This window comes from Notothenia rossii (genome assembly GCF_949606895.1).
Source record: "Notothenia rossii genome assembly, chromosome: 9".
NCBI classification, from domain to species: domain Eukaryota; kingdom Metazoa; phylum Chordata; class Actinopteri; order Perciformes; family Nototheniidae; genus Notothenia; species Notothenia rossii.
Genome location: NC_136907.1, coordinates 24,350,874 through 24,372,557, shown reverse-complemented (window position 1 = coordinate 24,372,557; position 21,684 = coordinate 24,350,874). Strand labels below are relative to the sequence as shown.

At 39.6% G+C, this 21,684-nt stretch overlaps 2 protein-coding genes across 4 annotated transcripts in view; one reads left to right on the top strand and one right to left on the bottom strand.

Moving 5' to 3' along the window:
* The window catches only part of gabra3 (gamma-aminobutyric acid type A receptor subunit alpha3), a 125,301-nt gene that overhangs the window by 77,993 nt on the left and 25,624 nt on the right, over positions 1-21,684 (bottom strand). The gene's annotated exons all lie outside the window — the stretch shown is intronic.
* On the top strand, positions 7,756-11,407 carry LOC307020413 (uncharacterized protein). Its single transcript, XM_079651747.1, has 5 exons — positions 7,756-9,466; positions 9,631-9,893; positions 10,066-10,132; positions 10,337-10,375; positions 10,671-11,407. The coding sequence occupies exons 2-5, from the start codon at positions 9,815-9,817 to the stop codon at positions 11,083-11,085; spliced, it is 600 nt and encodes a 199-aa protein (XP_079507873.1). The 5' UTR covers positions 7,756-9,466; positions 9,631-9,814; the 3' UTR covers positions 11,086-11,407.

Genomic DNA, 21,684 nt, shown 5'->3' with positions numbered 1-21,684 from the left:
ACTAATTACCTTAAATAAACTCACTAATTAATGAAACCAGTTCAATACGCATTATTCTTATCATTCTTTATGAGCGCAGTAACGGTAAGGTATCTAATTACTTATTTATTTAGTATTCCATAACTTAATAACAGAGATGGTCAAACTAAAGTGGTAGAGACATGGCAGAAATCTTACAATGAAGCGGGACATTGAACTGTTCACCCGTGAGAGGGCGATCAAGAAAAGAGAGCGAACGGCCCCGTTGAGGGAGTTTACAGATGAACAGACACAGAAAGACAGAAGCACAATAACAACAAGTAGGCTATATTTAGGTGTTTTTTTGTAAATAACCGACGGTATCAAGAGGAAGTAAAGTCCCCTGATTTATCCCTTATACCCTAACTGCCATGAGACAACTCAAAATCAAGTTTCCAAAATCTGCGGTAATTAAAGTTTAAAAGTCTCAAAAATGCTACAACTACTGTCACAAACTGGATGAATGTGAAGTATTTTGTTAAAGGAGGATGAAAGCGTAATTAAGGAGCACTGTTGGAGTGACTTTGATGGTTATTGGACTCAGGATTAATTCATTTGGATTCCCGCTGTATGAAGAAATTAAAGGACGACGCAAGTGGAAACAATTCACAAAGGGATTAAGCTGTTTAAAACACATGCTCAAAGTAAACCGGATTTTGCCAATGTGTTTATGTGGATTCAAAAGTCATAAATAATCTACAAAATGGAGGAGACCGATCTGATCGGAGCAACTGTGACAAATAATCCAACTGAAACCGGCATGGACAATGACTATTTAAAAAGGCGCTTATCCAGAAAAGCCTGGTTTGTACGCTTTACGGGCAGAAGAAACATTTCTATTAAAGAAAGAATTATACATTTCTGTCTTTTTATGTCTTTAATAGCTACTAACTTCAATTTGTATTAAAATTAATTAATCAATTATTTTTTATATTTTATTGTAATGTATAGACAATGCTTTTAGTGACAATCATGTATTGTGTTACAATTACAGTAGGCCTATATGTAAAAAAATTTATTAAAAAAAGTCTAAATATGATATTTGGCCTCAAATCATCTGGCCACAAATCATCTGAGGCCTGCGATCTTTGGGGTGCCCCCCGGGTTGGGAACCACTGCCTTAAACAACTGTTACATGCCACTCAATAAGTAACCTTTTCACATATCAGCATTGTGCATCTTCTTCTTCCTTGTGACATTTAAAACTGATTCTCCTATAAGTATGAGTAAAAAAAAAACATATTTTGTCATGCCACATCTGCAAAAAAATGTTTTCTGCTGGCACTGCTTCCATAAAAATAACACACTTGCAGTATAAAGTATTGCGCATGCATTGACAGTTAAGTATCATCAATGCAAAAGAGAGTGAAAAAGCAAATGGTGAAGTGCCCATCTTTCAGATAAATGTAAGAACAGAGCTGTTGAAGTTAGAGGATGCCTCCCATGACAGTGCCTCTCCAAAAGGCTGAACGTAGCGAGACTTCTCCCTTGTTGCCTGCATGGACACGCATGTTTAGACAGTCGGTTCACAGTGGCATTGACACAGCTCAGCCGTGTGCAGGGAATGATATTGCAGGGCAGCGCGGTAACCTGCCGCTGTGAGGATGCTATGGGAATACAGATGAGTGTGGGATTGGAAAGCGTTGGATGGAAACAGCATGCAATACTCTGTCAGTGTAGAGAGAACACAGGCATTTTCTGTGGACTACACAGTGCTCTAAATACACTGAAAAAGGGTGAACAATGTATATGAGATAATATGGAACCCTTAGGACATGAACCAGTGGATTAGAATTAGCTTGAGGCCACGCTGGCCGTGTGCAAACAGCATAATCCCTTTAGGTTTTATCACTATCATGCTTGGTGGTGTCTAAGTAATATTACCTGAGAAATCATATGTGAAATGATGATGCTCCCCCCACTAATTGGCCCCAGGGGTGCGTGCATTATTCATGGTTAACAGCATGTTCCACTTGTTTGCATGGCACTAATTGTTTTATGATTAACCTGCTGAACGCTCACTTGCTTCATTTTGTTGGACCATTTAAAGCCATCTGACTGGTGTCTGATTCTTGGAACAATGTGGTTAATAAAATGCTTGGTGAGCTGCTGGCCAGGAGGGTCTGTGGGCCCCATAAAACTCCTTGTTAGGGTTTTTATTGTCGAAGTTAGTCCAGCGCAAGTGTGAGTTTCTTGGAATCATAAAAATCAGGGAAATAAATCCATTTGAGATGAGTACTAACGAAAAAACGACTTGGTTTAAATGGGTGCGGAGAACTGTCATTGACCTAAAGTCTAATAACATTTTAAAAAGTTGGATATCATAGCAGTCTCCTATCAATCTTGAGCAATGGGCTTTCTGAAAGGAAACATTGTGATATGGAAAAAGCTTTCACCAGATGAAATGCCACTACTGAAATAGAGTTTCACTTTGTTACAACTCAAAATAAATAATACAAAAATTATCATAATCAATCATTTAAAACGTATGTCATTATGTTCCCAGACTAATTATGTGTAAATGATTCATCGGGTCAAAACAGGACTAAGATCAAACTAAAGTCTCTGCTCCACCAAGTTTGTATCCGAAAGGAACGTTGGCTTCAAGCCAGAAGGCAGTAAATTATGAATGAATCACATTGAACAGGTCACACTCCTGTTCATTTTTTATGTTAAGTATCCAATGAAGTATATCACTAACAAGACATTTGAAGATGAGCCCAAAGGCAACAGTGGGTCCACTATTTAAACGTTCACACTCTCTAGTTTTGTTAATGAGCTGAACTCTCCATGTCACATTGGGGTTTCGAGGTGCTATGTGAAATACAATTTCTGCTCCTCCAAACCACTCTGAAATCAGCTTCTTATACTAATGAACCATTCATTTAATGTTTTGGTAGGTTTGCCTCACTAATTGGTGAAGGACAAAATGGTAGCCATTGCTTGGCTGGTCCATAAAGGTAACAATCAATATAGAACAATGAAATTCACAAGGTAATTTCCCCTAAAACCTTCTTGATATATTTGAGCTACCCATGAAATATAAAATGCATCACCAGCCTTTTTAGTGGTTGTTCCATTAACCTAGTCCATCCTGAATGACAGTATATCACAGCTTTTTGGACCATAAAGTGATCTGTAAAATGTAGCAGCATGGATTTTCCAATAAAGTCCATTCAAAAGACTGGCAGATTGTCGTCCAAAGTAATCAGAGAAAGAGGATGGGAAGCCACAGGGCAAACATCTGTCCAATTTGATCTTGCTCTTTTAGTCTTAAGTTTTATCCAAGGTTTAAGACACAACGGTGCAAGAGCATGAAACGGACTGTTCTCCGATGAGTATTCAATGCCATTGCCATCAATCAAATGCTCCATATATCACTCTGTATCACTGCTCAAACCAAACGGTCAGTGCATGAACACGACAGGTGTTGTCCAGACCTTTTTTTCTCTGACTCTTTCCTCTAGAGCCTTAACAGGTCAACGTTTCCACTTATCGGGTGAAATATCTCAACCTGTGTTTGATGGACTGGCAGCACATTCTGTACAGACATGCCTAGTCCCTAGACAATGAATCCTAATGACCCCTTAACATTTCCTGTATCGCCAAGATGAGCTTGACATTTGCGGGTTTGAGTGAAATGTTTTGACAAATATTGGATGGATTGCAATGAAATGGAAATTCAATTCGTTCATCGACCTGACTTTTCCTGAAAGCCATCCTCAGTTCAACATTTTCTGCATCTGTATCTTTAGCAGGGCCTTTGGATGCTTAGTATTGGTGTATATAAGTATTTTTGAGTAGACCAAACATGGTAACATAGTGTCATGAAATCAAAACAGTGACCACTGCAGTCAAGATCATTCAAGGTAATGTCCAAGTCCCAAATATTTCAGAGAATATTACAACACATGACTGTGTGCTTGTTTCAGAAGTCAGTGGGTTCTTATACAACATAACTGAATCTATCCAACTTAAGGGGCTTGATCAGAAGCTGTCGATCACTCTAACGGATAAAGTATTCATGGGCAGGCTGGCCATTCGGTGTAAGTAGAAGATATAGCAAATATGAACATGAATTGCGGCTATATAGCCCAACTGTAATTGGAATGCAAGGTTCCACTATCTGGTAATAGCCATACAAAGAGCAGGAGAGCACATGCAGTACACTGGCCCAACAGAATCATTTAACCATTAATCAAACATCCGTGCTGCAGTTCACTTTGAATCTCTTAAGCTAGTCTGCCACTTAGACGGAAGTGTGCTCAGTAAGTGTTCTTGTTTTTTTTTGTTATCCCTTTCAAAAAAATGATATACCGTAATTATTCAAGAATGAACAGTATAACGATTTGAGCCATACAGTCTCGCTTAAGAGACTGTTTTCAAAAGCAACAAGCTCATTTTATTTATTGAAATAGATTTGATCTGACCCGTTGCTCAACTAAAACCCAGATTCATGTTAAGAAAACGACTGAATGTATTGTATATGACTCTTCAGCATTTACTTGATGGGTTTTAGGAAAAAATCTGTCCTACTAAATATTTCACAAGTGTGTCACAGGGCAGCAACTCTAGACCAAAAAAGAACTGCAATCAGAAAATATGAAATAAACCAATAAAAAGGGACATTTTCACATTACCAGTCTTAAATAATCATTGGATATATTCAAAGATTGCCTTTAAAGACCAGCATAATGTGTCATATGTGTGGAAATATCCATTAATTGACTGAATTTTAAATAGGCAATTCATATTTTAGCTTATCGTCATTCAGCCAGAAATGTAGGCGTACATCCCGAGGCACGAGTCGGCCACCCATTTCCCCATATGACAGAGGGATATTACTGCTTGTGTTCTTCCCTGAAATACATTAGGCTTGCAAGAACTATTTCATCTTATCTCAAGAGCAGATAATGTGCCTCAAAAAAGACCTTACGCTGCAAATGTGCGTCCCACAAACCGAGGCGCACACACATCAAGCTTTATTACCTTCTTATTACACCCTACTGATAGAAGGAAGACGCTTTTCAATTTGATACATGAATGTTGGTACATAAATAAATTCATAGTGTTCCCAGTATCCTCCACCATTGTGAGTTACCTTCCCCCAGTCTCGATTATAATCAGCTTTCCCTCTGGTGTGAATGAGGTGAGCGTGACTCTGAACAGGGCTGGGATCAGCTTTGGGTCCTGCCGTGAGTCTCTGTGGCTGAGATGTTTACTGTGGCTTTTTGTGTGGCCAGTAGGATCCCACTTAGTGTGAATGATGGCAGCTGTGAGGGTGCCTCTGGCAAGTGTGACTCCAACAGTGGCTGCTTGGTCTCATGTAGCGTAAAGTGCCAGCTGTTCAGGCTGTGGAGAACTCCAGTGTGCATGACTGATTGTTGCTGAGGTAAGCACGTCTCTGGCGAGCATGATGCTGAACGGCGAAAAGATTAGTGAAACTATGGTTGGATTACAGCACCTGGCTTCTTGGATTTTGGCTACATTCGCCCAACTGTGTGAGTATCCGTGAAGGGCAGAATTCTGATGCTCTCTGTGGGCTCCAGAGGCTGGCAGACCGTGGTGAGAGTGACTCTGGTGATCAAAGGCACTTTGACTGCTGGTGCAGCAAGTTATCACTCTGGTGGAGTTGCTGGTTGGGCTGACTGACTGCAGCAGGGTGAGCAAGCCTCAGTTAGCACCACTCATGCTACTCTGTTGTATAAAGCATGGTGATAAGCTCCAGTACTTCTGCAATCTGGTAACCTCCGCCAAGAAGGTTGTGCTTTTGTTTTTTCTCTCTGTCTGAAAACAGGATTTCGGAAAACCTACTTTTCATGAAACTCGGGGGAAGGTGTAGCATGGGCCAAGGAAGACCTGATTAAATTTTTGAACAAATCCGAAGCACGGAGCAGATAAGAGGAGAATGTTTTTCTTCACCAAGAAGGTTATTTTTTTTATTTGGTTCTCTTTTTGTCTGTCTGCAAGATTAAAGAAATATGTGCTGCCTCCATTTTTAAGATACTTGGTTGAAGGTTGTAGCAAATAAAGAACCCAATACATTCTGCAGTGCATCCAAATTAGTTACAAAATACAGTAGGTGCATCCTAATTGGCATTGGTTAGACCTCCTACATTCTTCGTCACACTTTGAACACTGGTACAGATATCTGACATCATGTCACACAGCTATCTTTATGCTCAACACCAATCATACAAATAGATTTGCAGGACAAGTGACTCATCGAACAGTTACAGTTTCCTGTAAGCAAAATGTTTGATACAACTTTTATTTTTTTTTGATCAAATGTTTTTATTCACACACATCTAGTAAATTACCATGTACAATCACAACACAAATTACAAAAAATACAGAAAAACAACAATCTGACAAGAGGACAAAACTAAGGAAAAAAATAATACAAATAAATAAACCCTCCCACCCCAGGATGTCAGGGTTTGAGTTTTTGTGTGTTTAGTTTTGGGGTTATTTTGCTGTTCTGTCCTCCCTGTCGTTAGTTTCCCTGGTGTGTCTAATTGTCTGATTGTGTTCACCTGTTGCCCTTGTGTTTCTCCTTCCCTGCCCACCTGTTTCTCGTCTCGTGATTAGCCCTCCCTATATTTAGTCTTGTCTCTTCCTGTATTCGGTTTCGGTTCATTGTTTGTTTTTCCCGTCTCCCTTCATGTTGGTCACGATCGTTTTTTGTGTATGTTATCTTCCTCGTATGACTATGGATTATCCTTGCCATGTTTTTTGTTGATCAGCTTTTTAACAATAAAGCTCGCTTTTGTTTATAGATCTTTATCTTCTGTAGTCTGCATTTTTGGTCCTACCTTTCCCAAACCGTAACACAGGACCTCTCAGGACCAATGACTACAAACAAATATATCGGTTAAGATAGCTAGATCCGCTCCTTCGATTTTTCAGCTGTTGACATCCATAAACCGATATTGGACTCCTTAACTCCAATCACGCGTGCAGTGGACAGTTCCATGTAGACTACGTCAAGAAACATCCGTAACCAGCAGGCCACTGAGAGCTTGTCGGGTTGTTTCCACCTCATAGCAACCAGTTTCTTGGCAGCCGTAAGGCCAGCATAGAGAGGTCTTTTCTGGTACCCAGTATCTGGCAGCTGAGAAGTCATTTAAAAGAAAAACAGATACAGGTACAGTCAAAGAAAATATGTCGGACAACTTAGAAGAGACTCCATTCCAAAAGCGAGCAACAGGCGGGCACTCCCAGAACATATGGAGAAATGTACCAGGAGCCCCATGGAGCACAGGGTACACCGAGCATCTGACAGAAGACCCATCATATGCAGCCGTCTGGGTGTCAGGTGAGTTCTATGCGCATAGTTCAGGAGGATTTGTTGGTGGTCGGGATTGCGAGACGCCTGCTGAATGTTAGCCCAGACTGAATCCCGGTTAAAATCAGGTCTCAATTCTGGGACATCCTTCCTCCACAGTCTAAGGGAAGGTCACCATAAGAGGACTCAAGTAGGTGAGTATAAAACACAGAGACAAAGCCCCTGGATGTTCTTCTATCAGTGATGAGTACAGTATGTGGAATGGATGCCGTGCCCATAAGCCTTAAAGGCCCAGTGAAGTGCATGTTTTTGCACCAAAATGAAATGGCAGTTTCATTCCTAACATATCATTGTGCCTGTTCATGGCTAAAATAATTTTTAATAATTCATAATTAATGAATTAATGAATTATTAATTTTGCCGTCTGAGCCTACCTTGGTCTCGTGTCATCCATGTTTCACGGAAAACTCATGGATGACCATGGTCATCCATGGACATCCGTGATCTGTCCATGGTGGGTGTCCATGGTATGTTTGTCCGTGGTTTGTCCATGGTCATGAAACATGGACAGAACACGTACTACCCGCCTGGCCGTGAACTGACCATGATTGTCCATGGTCATGAAACATGGAAAAACATGTTCACTTGTCTGGCAATGAATTGACCATGATTTTCCATGGTCATGAAACATGGACAAACATGGACAAATCCTATATTATTTCCATCCATGAAATATCCATGATTTTCCATGGTCATGCAACACGGTGAAACATGGACAATCACTGATATTTTTATCCATGAAATATTCATGCTTTTCTGTGGTCATGAAACATGGTAAAACATGGATAGAATTCTGATATTTCTAACCATGAAATGATCATGTTCTTCTGTGGTCTCAATGTTGAATGCAGATCAAAGATATTGGTGCCAATCTTTTTTTCTCAGTTCTGACTCTTTTTGTTTGTCCTGGAGTAGTGAGTTACACAGGGCTGAACTGGGGATTTATGAAAAATATGAAGGCACAACATACAGTATTTATAATAGACACATTTAATTTATTTCAGAATGTACAGATAAATGTAATGTCTGATCAAATAACATTAAATATGTGACCTACATGTTCGTCAGCAGAAATAATAAATTGTTTGCAAATATGACATTAGCAATACCCCTGCCAACATGAAAATTAGGGTTTGGCACGCACTACATATTTAGGAATTTTTTTTGGACATGTGCTCTATTTACCTGGTAGACTGACATTGAAAATGTAAACAACAGTGCCAATTTCATATGAATACAATAAGAATGTCAGAGAACAGACAGTGGTACAAAACTTAATTCACACAATTACATGAAAGGTTACAATTTTGTCAATACATGGAAACATTTTACAATATTGGACTCCCAAGTAGAATCCTTGTCTGCTTTACCAAAAACAAGACAGAACCAGTTCCCTTACTTCAATATGAACAAATATAATTAAGTGTGCCAGATATATCTTATATTAAGATATATCTTATATTAAATCCTTTTAGAACCTCCTTACTTATACTTCAAAAATAACATAATCATTTAATAGATTTACACTTAAAACCTTAGTCGGACCGCGAAACTTTGTGGTTAGACTAAAAGTAGAAGAGGTCAACTGACCAATTCTACTGAGTGATGGCGTTTAAATGTCCGCTTATATTCACTCTTTAAATATTAGAATTTTTTAAAAACACAAAAGAAGTGTAACCTGTACCAGAAGTTTTTTAATGTTCACGGTTTGATCTTTAGAATACTTCTTTATTTATTTACTTTAATATATACCACTCTAACTTTACTCTTACTCTTATATAGATAAATACATTTAGGGTGGAATGAGTTAAAAAATAAAATATATATTTTTTAAAAATCTAAAAAACGGATTTATATATTTTTTAATTTAAATACACTGTCTTTACGGACATTTGGTATATTATAATTTGCTTGCAGTTCATGGAGTAACCACTATGAGTGCTAATGGTCATGTTACCTTTAATTCCGCCGTTTTTGGCGTCACTTCCGGGTGGCGGAACAGCCACTTCCTGTCTAGCGTTTACATAGGACGGCAGTTGAGAGAAGACTGCTAAAAACCTTTGACATCCACATTGAAATACTGATCTTTCAACGTTGAGGGTGAGTACATTTGATTATTAACATATCAGAGACCAGAAATATGATCCATTTGAAGAAAAATAAGTTTTTAATATTTAAATAAATAGATAATTTCACAAGATGGCGGCCGTTTTTTTCCAGTTGCATTTATTTCAGATTCATATTAATAAATTGATCATTTCAAGTCGGGAGGGTTGATATGATCTTTAGAGGGTTTAGGTTTTAGATACAGCCACAGCCCATCGCCTCAGAGGAACACAATACCTCGCTGCAACCGGTCATCGCCCAGAAAGGCTGCACCGTCAGCACGCAGCCACAGCCAGTCGCCTCAAAAGGCTGCACCCAGATGCAGTCGCTCACCTCCACAGCATGGCACAGCCTCCCCCTCTGCTCACAGGAGACTGGAACTGGGGTCGCCATCTCCAACGATCACCAAAAAGAAGCACAGGTAATATTAATATTATATACATATACGTATATGTATATGTATATGTGTGTAAATGAGAACAAAATGTAGCACACTATCATTGTGAAAAGATCTATTAGGAAGTTTATCTGCTGATAAAACCATGCACAAATATGCAGACTGAACTTGATAAATTTCACACATACCTTCAAAGGTCTAGTGTTGAACATCACTGGACTTCATTGGAGTCGACTTGGAAATATCAGTCATAAATTGAAAAGGTAAATTACTTGCGCAGTTCCAATTGACTGCAGCCAGAGACGTGTAGAAGACAATCAGCAAAATGTTGTTTAAAATCTGTTTATTCATTATTTTAAGATGGAATGAATATTGATACCAGGTGAACATGGTAAACCTTTTTGTATACTGCTTCAACTTCACACATTACCTTTTAGGTTCTAGTTTTTGGGTATTTGTTTTTACAGATCTCCCTTTGCAGCTGGAAAGGATATCAATGTTGCCCAGTAAGTTATTTTAATTATATATATTAATTATATATATTATTATATATGTTATATATATTTATATATATATATTTTTTTATATTGTTAACAGATACAGATGTTCCCTTTTTATAATATACTGTTTGCTGGGAAGGAAAATAATGTGGTTAATATTATATGACTCCAAAATAGTGTTTACACATTGTCTGATATGGCAGCAAATTATATATTTGAAGACTGTGGTAGATGTAATTTTTGTTCCGTCTGTATTGTTTTTACTTCGGCATTATATTTTTAAGCAATCTTTCTTTTTCAGACTAGCCAAGAACCTGTACGAGCTGCAAGGTCAGTTTGCGGAATCACAGGAGAGTATAAGGAAACTCAAGAGAAGAGTTCGCGAACTGGAAAAGAACCGCGAGGGGCGTGTGGCAGTTTGTGAGCCACGGTACAATGGCAACACCATGGAGGAGCTGCGTGCAACTGTCGTCTTGGAGACGAGCACCTTCAAAGCAGCCAGACGGCTGCTGACACAGTTGTTCTCCAAAGACGATCTCCTCAGCCACAGTGTGTCCGGGAAAGCTCCCAACCGGATGACTCCACCAAAGCCACAATTTCCGGAAGATAAGTTCCTGGTATACAAGGACTTGATGCGGGGACGCTTTCCCGAAATGAAAGACAAGGATATGGTGGAGAAGGTGCACCATGTGCAAAAAGGCTTAAAAAAAGTGTGAAAACTGACTTAAGTGTACATTTGGGAAGAAAATGTATGTTGTTATGGTGAACATATATCTGGCACACATATTTCTTCATACAAAGTCATATGTAAGTAAGGGAACTGGTTATGTATCGTTTGTGGTAAAGCAGACAAGGATTCTACTTAAATGTTATAAATACTGTAAAATGTTCCCATGGATTGACAAACCTTTCATTTAATTGTGTGAATTAAGTTTTGTACCACTGTCTGTTCTCTGAGATTCGTTAAAAAACATCCTGTGTAGTATTTCTTGTACAAGAGTGTCATGATAAGATATTAATAAACATTTTGAAATGCAATCTTAGCACATTTATATCTGTAGACTTTAGATGCAAGTTAAATTGGTCCTGTCTGTAGCCCCCCCTCCCCCCCTGGAGCATTATGTGGACATTATGGTAAGTCTTGTTATATACAACTTTGGTAACAATTGACCAAATTGGTAAGCTTTCTATAACTTCAGGGGTGGAACACCCATGGTCAGACCATGGATATCCATGGTCAGACCATGGATATCCATGGTCTGACCATTGACCATAATATTGTCCATGGACGTTAAATGGCACCATGGTCTGACCATGGATGTCCATGGTCTGACCATCGAAGTCCATGGTCAGACCATGGATGACCATGGTCTCTCCATGGACATCCACGGCCATACTATTGCAAGCCTCGATAAGACCATGGTTGTCCATGGTCAGACCACGGACATTAAATGGCACCACAGATCAATCACGGAAAACCACGGTTAACTATACCATGGACAGACCACGGCTAACCACGTCTTTGATGTCCATGAATTACCGTGGTCTGTCCATGTTTCACTTGGCCGTGGGTTTCCATGATTCATCCATGGTGCCATTTAACGTCCATGGTCAGACCATGGTCAACCATGGACAATATCACGGACAGATCACGTATGTCCATGGTTAATGTCCATGGTCTGACCATGGTCTGACCATGGACATACATGGTCTGTCCATGATCCTGAGACCAAGGTAACGGAAGTTGCAGACGATAGTGGCTGTGACGTCACAAGATGTACCCAGTTGCGATTGTAAACATGGCGGAGACTCTGGAAAGTGATACTAGTGTGAGAGAAATGATTGATTTGGACAGCTTTTCGGACAGGATAGATGAGGAAAGTGATCAATCTGGTGCACTTTGAGGGCAACATTAAGAGATTTATGGATACAGCTCTCAACACTCATATGAAACATATATTTCAATAATCAAAAACATTGGAAGGATTTCTTAACCTATTTTATACAACTAATATTACATAGATGGAAATATTTGTTTACATAGATGACCAAACCCACTGAGATAACTTAGGCTACAGTTTACCTCCCTGAGCTGACGTTATCTCTCTCAGTCCCACAGGAGAGCACTCTCCCTCTCCTTATTGTTGAAACAGCTAATCTCCGTTAGCTCCGAGCTAGCACCAGATGCTAACAACAACCCTGTAACTCTCTCAGTCTCTCTTTCTCTCTCGAATCGACCACTGGCCTTTATTTATCATGATCAATCAAAGAATCTACGAAACAATGACACCAGCCAGGCTCACCTTCATCTTTTGGGAACATAAACATCGCCACTTCGGCAGACTTGACATTACTAGAGCCAGCGGCAATGCATCGTTTCCCCTGTGTTTTTTATCCCTCTTTCTTCACTGTCGCCTCCATTGTCAGGTTTTCTCGATTGGCAATCACTTCCAGTCGACTCCGACACACTTTCCAGGAAAATACTAGCTCACAAACGTTGAGAAATTGGAATTTGAAAAAGAGAAAAAATGAACGGTGGTGAATGTAAACAGTGCGGCGGCGTCCATCTCGTGACGTCACGCAGTAGATCGCAAGCCACGCCCACGAAGGCGAAGGTCGACTGCAGATTTCCCCGGAAAATTCAAAACTCGTCAAATTCGTTGCTATTCCAACATCTTTTGATATGGGTTCCAATGGACAATTTTGGTCATTACTATACGTATTAGCATAACAAATCATGCACAGGTGCACACTTCACAGGGTCTTTAAGGGCTGTCCTAAGCTGTAGATAAAAAAAGAAAGAGGTGCCAGCGCCGTGAGCCGTGGAAGTAATAGTGTTGTCTTGTCCTGTGCATCAAAAATTCGGACCGCTGTCTAAGAATTGAGTTGATTTATTTCTTAATTACCTTTAACCTTAAATTAAGCTGTTCAGTGTAATTCGATTGAAGTGAAGCGTTCAGATTAGCGTACACATTTTCTAATATTTCCAATTTGGAGAGTCGAGCCTTTCGCAGATTAGATGCAGATAGTGTTGAATTGCTCCTGATAAATCCCTTAATTGAGTCCCACAATATCCTAGGATCTTCGACAGATCCTACATTAAACTCAAAAAATTCGGTGAGTTTTGCCTTTAATTGTTTACAGAAATCATAATTTTTAAGCAAAGTTGTGTTAAATCGCCACCTAGGGGCCCGGGAAGAGAGTTTTCTTAGTGAGGCGGAGAGTAAGATGACTTTGTGATCGGAGAGAGCTATTGGCAGCATGGAAACCTCAGTGCTGTCAAAGAGATGGGGTGAGGCGAACATGTAGTCGATTCTAGAAAAGATCTTATGTCTGGAGGAGAAGAAAGAAAAGTCTTTCGAAGAGGGGTTAATCAGGCGCCATTGGTCCACTAGCCCTGTTTCGTGAGCCCACGCACGCAGGGCGGAAGAAGCCCTCCTTTGATCTGTTGTCTCAGAGGCTCCTGATCTATCTATAGCTTGGTCCCATACAGCATTAACATCGGCCCCCACTATAAACGAGTAGTCTGTCAACTCTAACATGGCGGCAGTGAGCACATTATAGAAATCTCCCTCAAATGAGTTAGGAGCATATGCTGAGACCAGCGCAATTTTCCTATTCGAACATTCGACTTTTGCGATAGTTATCCGGCCTGTTGTGTCTGCCCATACATTTAAACTTTTATATTTACATTGCGCTTAGCCACTACGGACACTCCCCAGATTTTAGTACTTGCAGAAGAGGATGCTATGACATGATAGAATTTGTCAGCCAGTCTTCCCACGTCAGTCTTCAGAAGGTGAGTTTCACTCAGTAATGCCAAATCCACCTTTTGTTGATAAACGCTGTGAGAATGGATCTTAGGGTAGCATTCGCTCGCGATCTCAAGTCGTCTATAACATACGTTTAGGGAGCTATATAGAAGCCTATGGACATCCCGGAAAATTGAAAATGTAGGGCAACCCCCCTTGCGTTGGAAAACGCCGACACGGCCTCCCCCCTCTTGCGTTGGAAAAAGCTGACACAGGGGACTTGACATAAGTCAACATAGGCCGACCTGGGAGTGAGGATGTGTTGATAAAACACGTGAAACCGGGTGTAATAACGGCGCTAATACACCAGCCCCATATGGCTTCCATGGATAGTCACAAAACAGTCAGTTTACAGCCACAGGGCTTGGGCGATCTTGATGTGCAAACCTGTTACTCATTGCCAACATGAGGGTAGCTATGATCCGGTGAAATGGTCATCGGAGCAGCTTGCTCCTCTCCCAGCTCCGCCGGGACGTCAACGAGGCGACCAGGAGAAGGGCGCTTCTCCAAAAGCCGCTCCGCATCCACAGCTGAAGCGAAGAGATGAGTGGAGTAACCCATTCTAATCTTGAGAGTGGCAGGGTAAATCAAGAAAGCATCAGTTCCCTTTTCCCGTGCCAAAGCCATAGCCTGTGAGAATGCTCTTCGGCATTTAACTGTATAATCGCTGAAGTCTGCAGCGAAGCGGAGAGCTCTGTTACCGATTGAAGGGGGGTGTTTTCTCGCCTCACACAGGATGGCTTGGCGTGTGGAGAAGCGTAGACAGCAGAAGATAAAAGCCCGGGGCCGTTCTCCCTCCGTAGGGGGACCGCCGCGGAAGATTCTGTATGCACGCTCTATTTCAGGTTTAAGTTGCTTCAGAGCGGGGACCCAAGTGGGTATCATGCGTTCCAGAAACTGCACCGGGGCGTGACCCTCCGCGTCCTCGCGTAGACCATAAATCCGAATGTTGCACCTCCTATTACGGTCCTCAAGATCCGCTATCTTCTGTTCGAAACCCAGCATCTTTTCTTGAACGGTGGAAAGGACGGTAGAATCTTTCTTAGAGCTATTTTTCAAAGCATCCAGCTCTCCTTCAGCTGAAGTAATCCTTGTCGTTACAGTTGCTAGCTCTGAGTGCATAGCATCAATCTTGTTAGCTATTCGATCAACGCTAGCATGTAGCTCCTCACGTAGCAAGGTCCTCACCACTTCGGCGATGGATTTAATATCTTCATCTTTCAAAGATTTAGTCGATTTTCCCTTTGCCTCCGGCATGCTTATAGCTTTCCAACAGGGCATTCTGTGTGAAATTACTTAATGTGTAATAATAATAGTGGGATTTTGTCGGGGAGCTCAAGACTCACGCAGCCATTTTGTTCCCGCGGTCAACCGGAAGTCCTTGAAACAACTTTCTTATCGACCCACATTCCCAGTACACAGCAGGCTTAATTGATGCCTGACACTGCTGGCTTAAACAAGTTTAAAGAGCCAGAGCGTGATCCAAATGTATATACATGCATATAAATAATACATTCAAGCTATTTTGTACAATATTTTAAGATTGATTCTTATAAACACCACATTGCAATTGTATTTTCGTTGGTACCAGTTTTTGTCTTCAACAAAACTCACATACTGTACAGGAGAACTTTTTCACATAGCAAAGAAAAGCCAAGCAACGTCATACTCTCTTAAAACCATTGTTGTGAAGCAGAAACACTCGACAAATAACAATCATTTATCAGGAAAATGTTGCTTTCTTACTGCTGAGGGATTGTGCAATTACAGTTTGTCAAGCTAAATAGACTTTACTTAGGCTTAATTAACTCCCCAAAGTTTCTACATTACAAAGTGAGTCTTAATTAAAAGTAACAGATTAGACTACTTTCAAGGAACTAACATTCAATCATATCTTTTAAACGTGTCATATATAGTGGTTTTTCCATCTGCCTCTGAAAAGAGGTTGCTCTCATTTATTTTTTTGTATACAGTAAACTGGTGGGATCACAGTCTGGACTTAAAATAAACGGCAGCCTATGCTCCCAACAACACAGAAAGAACTTTCAATTACTGAGGCACTTTTCACAGTGAATATAATGTTCTTATCATTGTCTCTGTGAATTCAAAGTTAGCTCAGAGTTCTGTGGTTCAGAAGAAGAAAAACAACAGGGAGGCGCTGCTGGATCACACATAGAAATATACGGTATAAGACATATATCTGAAAACAACCCAGTGGCAATATGCACCAAGGTATTTAATTAATCATTTACTGTACAAGACTGGTGGATCAATACATGTATAGTGTTGTGGTGCTTTTTTTTCACATGGTTCTGCAGTGTATTATTAAGTATGTTATGACCTGCCAGCATGCATCATATTGCAACTAAAGCTCACTGCAGTCTGGTGTTAATGTCAGGCCTCAGTGCTTTTGTATGTTTAAACTCATTATCGCAAAAGAAGGTGCTCAAAATACCAAGAAATCACACATTAAACACACTTTACCACTCACACACAAAATGGCTCTGCCCAATCAATAAAGAATTTAGATTCTGGGGAGACTTCCGCAGAAACAATTGATTAATCAATTATTCCACAAACTGAAAATACTTGATTGAAATGTTAATAACTGATTCACAGCTTGTGCCATTTGTATTCTGTGACATGTCTCCATGCTTTGATGTTCAGAAAGCTCTATCTTTTTCATACTGCCTGTGCTGCAGCACCTCTTTTCACCCTCTGTCTGAAACCAGAGCCCAGTCTGCTCTGATTGGTTAGCTGGCCTGCTCTGTTGTTATTGGTCAACCGCTTAGAGATGTCCCGCCCCTTAGCCTATCACGTACAATATGTCGGCGTGCTAGCCAATAAAAGCGCCAGTACAGCAGGGTATTTAACAAAAATTCAGCTGGGTCGAGTTGGAGAAAATGTCCTCAAGCAAAGGTCCAGAACATCATAATGTCTAACGTGTGTTATGAATGAGTGTGATATATATTGAAGTAGCCTAGTAGCTGCAAGGTCTGCATGTAATCAACAACTGACTGTCAAATCAAATAAAGAAAGTACAATTCAAATACATTTAGACCATATTTTTTTCACTTTACATTGAACTATACGGATATATAATACTGTAGATGTGTATAATGTTCTTCTCCTGCTGCATTTAAAAATAAAATGGAGAAAATAAATAAAATAGCTTTTGAAAAATTGTGCATCTTAAAATAAAGTGCTTGATTTTAGAAAATTCAAGTGTTGCAGCAGTTTGAGTTTCCCTTTTTCTTTAATCGTTTCACATCTTGACTTAACAGTCCAAGATCATTTTAGAATATATCAGTCTCAATACATCTTAACAATTGAACAGTTTGACAGTTTCTCTTTCTGTCCCTTTTATATCCCACTCCCCCACTTTATTTTGTTCAGTGAGAGAACTGAGCTCTAGCTTGTCCTGCCAGGATTTTAAATCTGCTTATTTCCTGTGTCCTCAGTTCAGACTTGAGTGGGTATGTTTGGTTAAAAACGTTGTGCTTTTTCTCATAGTAGCGTTTGGCCCTTTTAATGAGCATATGACACACACTGGTTTTTCGCTCCCAGTGGGCAGGATGAACATGAATGAGTCTGTCCATTGGGTTGAAAGCTCTGTTTTCACTGTCCATTTTTCTCTACTTAGAGAGCGCCATGTGTACGTGCTTTTCTCCCCATCTGCCGCTAACTCATCTTCTGTGTTTCTCTTCCTATATCGCTCACTCTGTCTTTCGCCCCCTGTCTGCACTGGTTAAAATAGAATGGAAATCCCTTAATCCTTTATGGATTATAGGTCCGGGTCCGTATAGGTTGGCATCGGGGTCCAAATCCAGTCCCAGGACCTCCTGTTACGGACCTATGCACTACAGGAAAGGGAAAACCCCAAAAGCACAAAAGGGCCCCTAATTTTCTTCAATTTTTAACATGCGCTACTTGTTTTGAATTGATGTGCTGCTTGGTTTCAAACGATGTATTGTTATATCATAACATTCTAAGACTCCAACAATAGCTTCTATGGATTTTGCATTCACTAAGGCTGTCCGGTTTTCTTCTTTCCCTTCTCCTCCATTATTGAAAACTTGCAAACGTACTTCTTAAAACCCTGAGCGTTACTTGACATACGGCACTAAATACAAAGCACCGACTTGTAAAGGTTTAGTGTCTGTGCACCTGGTTGGTAGTTCTCAAGTGTGCTACATTGAAAATAGAAGCAATTGCATAAAGACAGCCAACAGTAATAGGAAATACCAAGTCATAAAAATACATTTCTTATTTTAATTGAAGCTTCATACACCACTTGGTATTATAAGGCCATGTCAGGCTCAATGGATCTGAGTAAACAAACTACCCATGCAATTTAAATACTGTTGGCATCTTAAAATACAGGAACAACTATTGCACATTAATAGTTCATTTGTATTGGAAAATTGAACAATCTGAGTTCAGGAACTCTGTGAGCATTTCCTGTTGAGCTCTGAAATATGACTAACAATTAGATGAAGGGACAAATCAACTGACCAGAGGCAGCCAGCCATTGATCGTAGGCCATTGATGATTCACTAGATGACTTAATTTGGCCAGTAAACACGTCACCAACTGGAAAGTGACTTCTACTGTAAGTGATTGATCAGAACCGCCCAGCAACCAGATTGGACAACAAGCACCTCCCCAGAAGGTCAATAATGATGAGAGAGATGGCTAAAAGGTCATAAAATCATCCTTCATACTCTTACACTTTCTGAACCATTAATAAATAGGAATAATGATGAAATGGCTACCAAATCCAATGTAAACAATGTACATATATTGATCTATAAGATGATGCTGCATGATATCCAAACAAAACAGAATCTGCGATGATTAGTCGATAAAAAACGTGTCAGTAATGGATTTGATCATTGTTTGTCATTTTTAAAAAACAAAATGTTTTTTTTATTGTGAACAGTTTCAGTCTTTTCTTTTTGGGATTTTGACTTTTGGTTGCATAAACAATTAACTGAATGATTTTCACATTGTATTTTTTTACATTTAAAAGAAAAATGTTTTGTAGACCAAATTTACACTAAAAAAGCTGAAACGTAATCAATAATGAAAATAAATATTGGTTGCAGTCCTAAGCAAAAAACACATTTGCAATCATGAATCGTGTCCCACAACATCATATCATCTCAGTTTGATTCCACTCAAACAAAGTTCATTATATTTTCCCATTATGCTCCAACCATCCAATTACATGCATTTGAAGCAGGACTGGGGAACGTCCTCCAGGGTACCATGTTGTCCAGCAGACACAGCTGCACATCACTTGTCCTCTCAGATAGCTGTATTCACATTATTGGCAGGAATTCAAACTCGTTCAGGGTGCATTTCAGAGGCCGAAAAAGTGTTCCCCTCGCCTGTTTGTGATGTTCATGGACACCCATCAAGGCAAAGCTGGGCTCTGACTGTCAGTGGCCTTAGGCTGCCATCCCTTCTGATAAAAACAAAAACAATTGACTGGTATTTGTAGCTTGGGTTGTCCAGCGAACGGATACTTCTTTATACAGTACAGTCTATGCCAACATTCGATACATTTTCATTGTTGGTAATGGTTAACAATAACAGTGCTTCTACATACTGTATATTAGCAGGATTTGGAAAAACTTGTCCATGCTTGGACTGGACTACTGTAATGGTGTCTTTACAGATCTCACTAAAAAATCTATTAGAAAGCTGCAGCTAATTCAGAACGCTGCTGCTCGAGTCCTCACTAACATTAAGAAAGTGGATCACATCACTCCTGTTCTGAAGTCTTTACACTGGCTTCCTGTGTGTCAAAGAATAGATTTCAAAAATACTGCTGCTGGTTTATAAAGCACTGAATGGTTTAGGCCCAAAATACATGTCTGACCTCCTGCTAAATTATGAACCATCCAGATCTCTCAAGTCTTTAGGGACTGGTCAGCTTTCTGTCCACAGAGTCTACTAAACAAGGTAAAGCAGCGTTCAGTTATTATGCTCCAAATATCTGGAACAAACTCCCAGAAACCTGCAGGTCCGCTGCAACTCTGACTACTTTTAAATCCAGGCTGAAGACTTTTCTTTTTGTCGCTGCTTTTAATTGAAACTGAGCCGTTGTGTTCATCAGTAAAGTGGAACTTCTGTGTGAACTGTTCATATCTTAAACTGCACTGTAACTTTGTATTCATGTAATTTTTATTCATGTACTTTTTATTCAAGTATTTTTTCTTTTAATGTTTCTTTTATTATCTTTTCTTTTTAATGACTGTTTTTAAATGCCTTTGTTCTGAATGTCTTTCATTGTTGTAAAGCACCTTGAATTGCCTTGTGTGGAAAAGTGCTATGTAAATAAACTCGCCTTGCCCTTGCCTTGCCTTATATGCATTGTATTGCATTCATTCACTCTTGTCGTTTTTATTGAAATATTGATAAACACTGTTAGTTGTAGATGTTTTCACAGCAATCTAGTAAATATATGAGAGGGAAGTACGACCTGTTTAACTTCCTAACATAAACCTGTATGGAAAACGCTATAAAGAAGGAACATTACAGGATTTATTGTTTTGATTTGGTTTTTTCGCCATGGTAGCAAATTAGGTTTCAGGAATGTGGAATTCCATTGGTACTAGGGCTGCTTAATTAATCGTATTTTAATCGCAATTACGATTATGGCTTGCAACGATTACGAAAACAACGTAATCGAAATAAAACGATTATTTTTATATATTATTTTATTTTTTTTCATTAATTTTGTTTTAATTGTTTTTTCAGTTGAATTATACTTAAAGTTCAGGGTAATCAACCGGTAAAAACATACTTTTCACATTTTCTTTCTCCAATAAATTGATGCTTTCAAAGTAAATGGATAATCGTTTTTAATAATCGTGATATCAATTATTGACCCAAATAATCGAGATTATGATTTTTGCCATAATCAAGCAGCCCTAATTGGTACTGGTATCGACGACTTCATTTTTAGTAATGTGATATCCTCATCTGTAGCTGTAGTGCGATAGTCTTTCTGCAGAATACCTTGTTACACTCTTATGCTTCTATTCTCCTCTTTAACTAACACTCATCAGGAGATGGATAAAGATATTTTCAGGAGATGGGAACTCATGCACGGCCCCGGCTTTAGTACCAAATGATTGAATCATTATTCATAGGTATGCCCCATAGCAGTTTTAAATATGTTACTGTCTGCAGCTGCTGTCAGTGCATAAGAAGCTGCAGTTCATGTCTGTAGAGTACATTTTCAGGCAATACATAATGTTAATAAAAGCTCCTCTGCAAGGCTGATTACACCCAGGTAAACCTCCTATATGTGAATGCTATTTTGTAGATGGATATTATGTCTACAATGCTCTTTAAGGGTCTATCAAAAGCTGAGCTGTCTGGCGATAAAAGTGCTTTAAGGGTCCGACCATTTGTGAAAACCACTTCCTAGTGTTATTGTTATTACAATTCGCAGTGTAAAATAAGATTTTGAATGACGTCTTTGTAAAA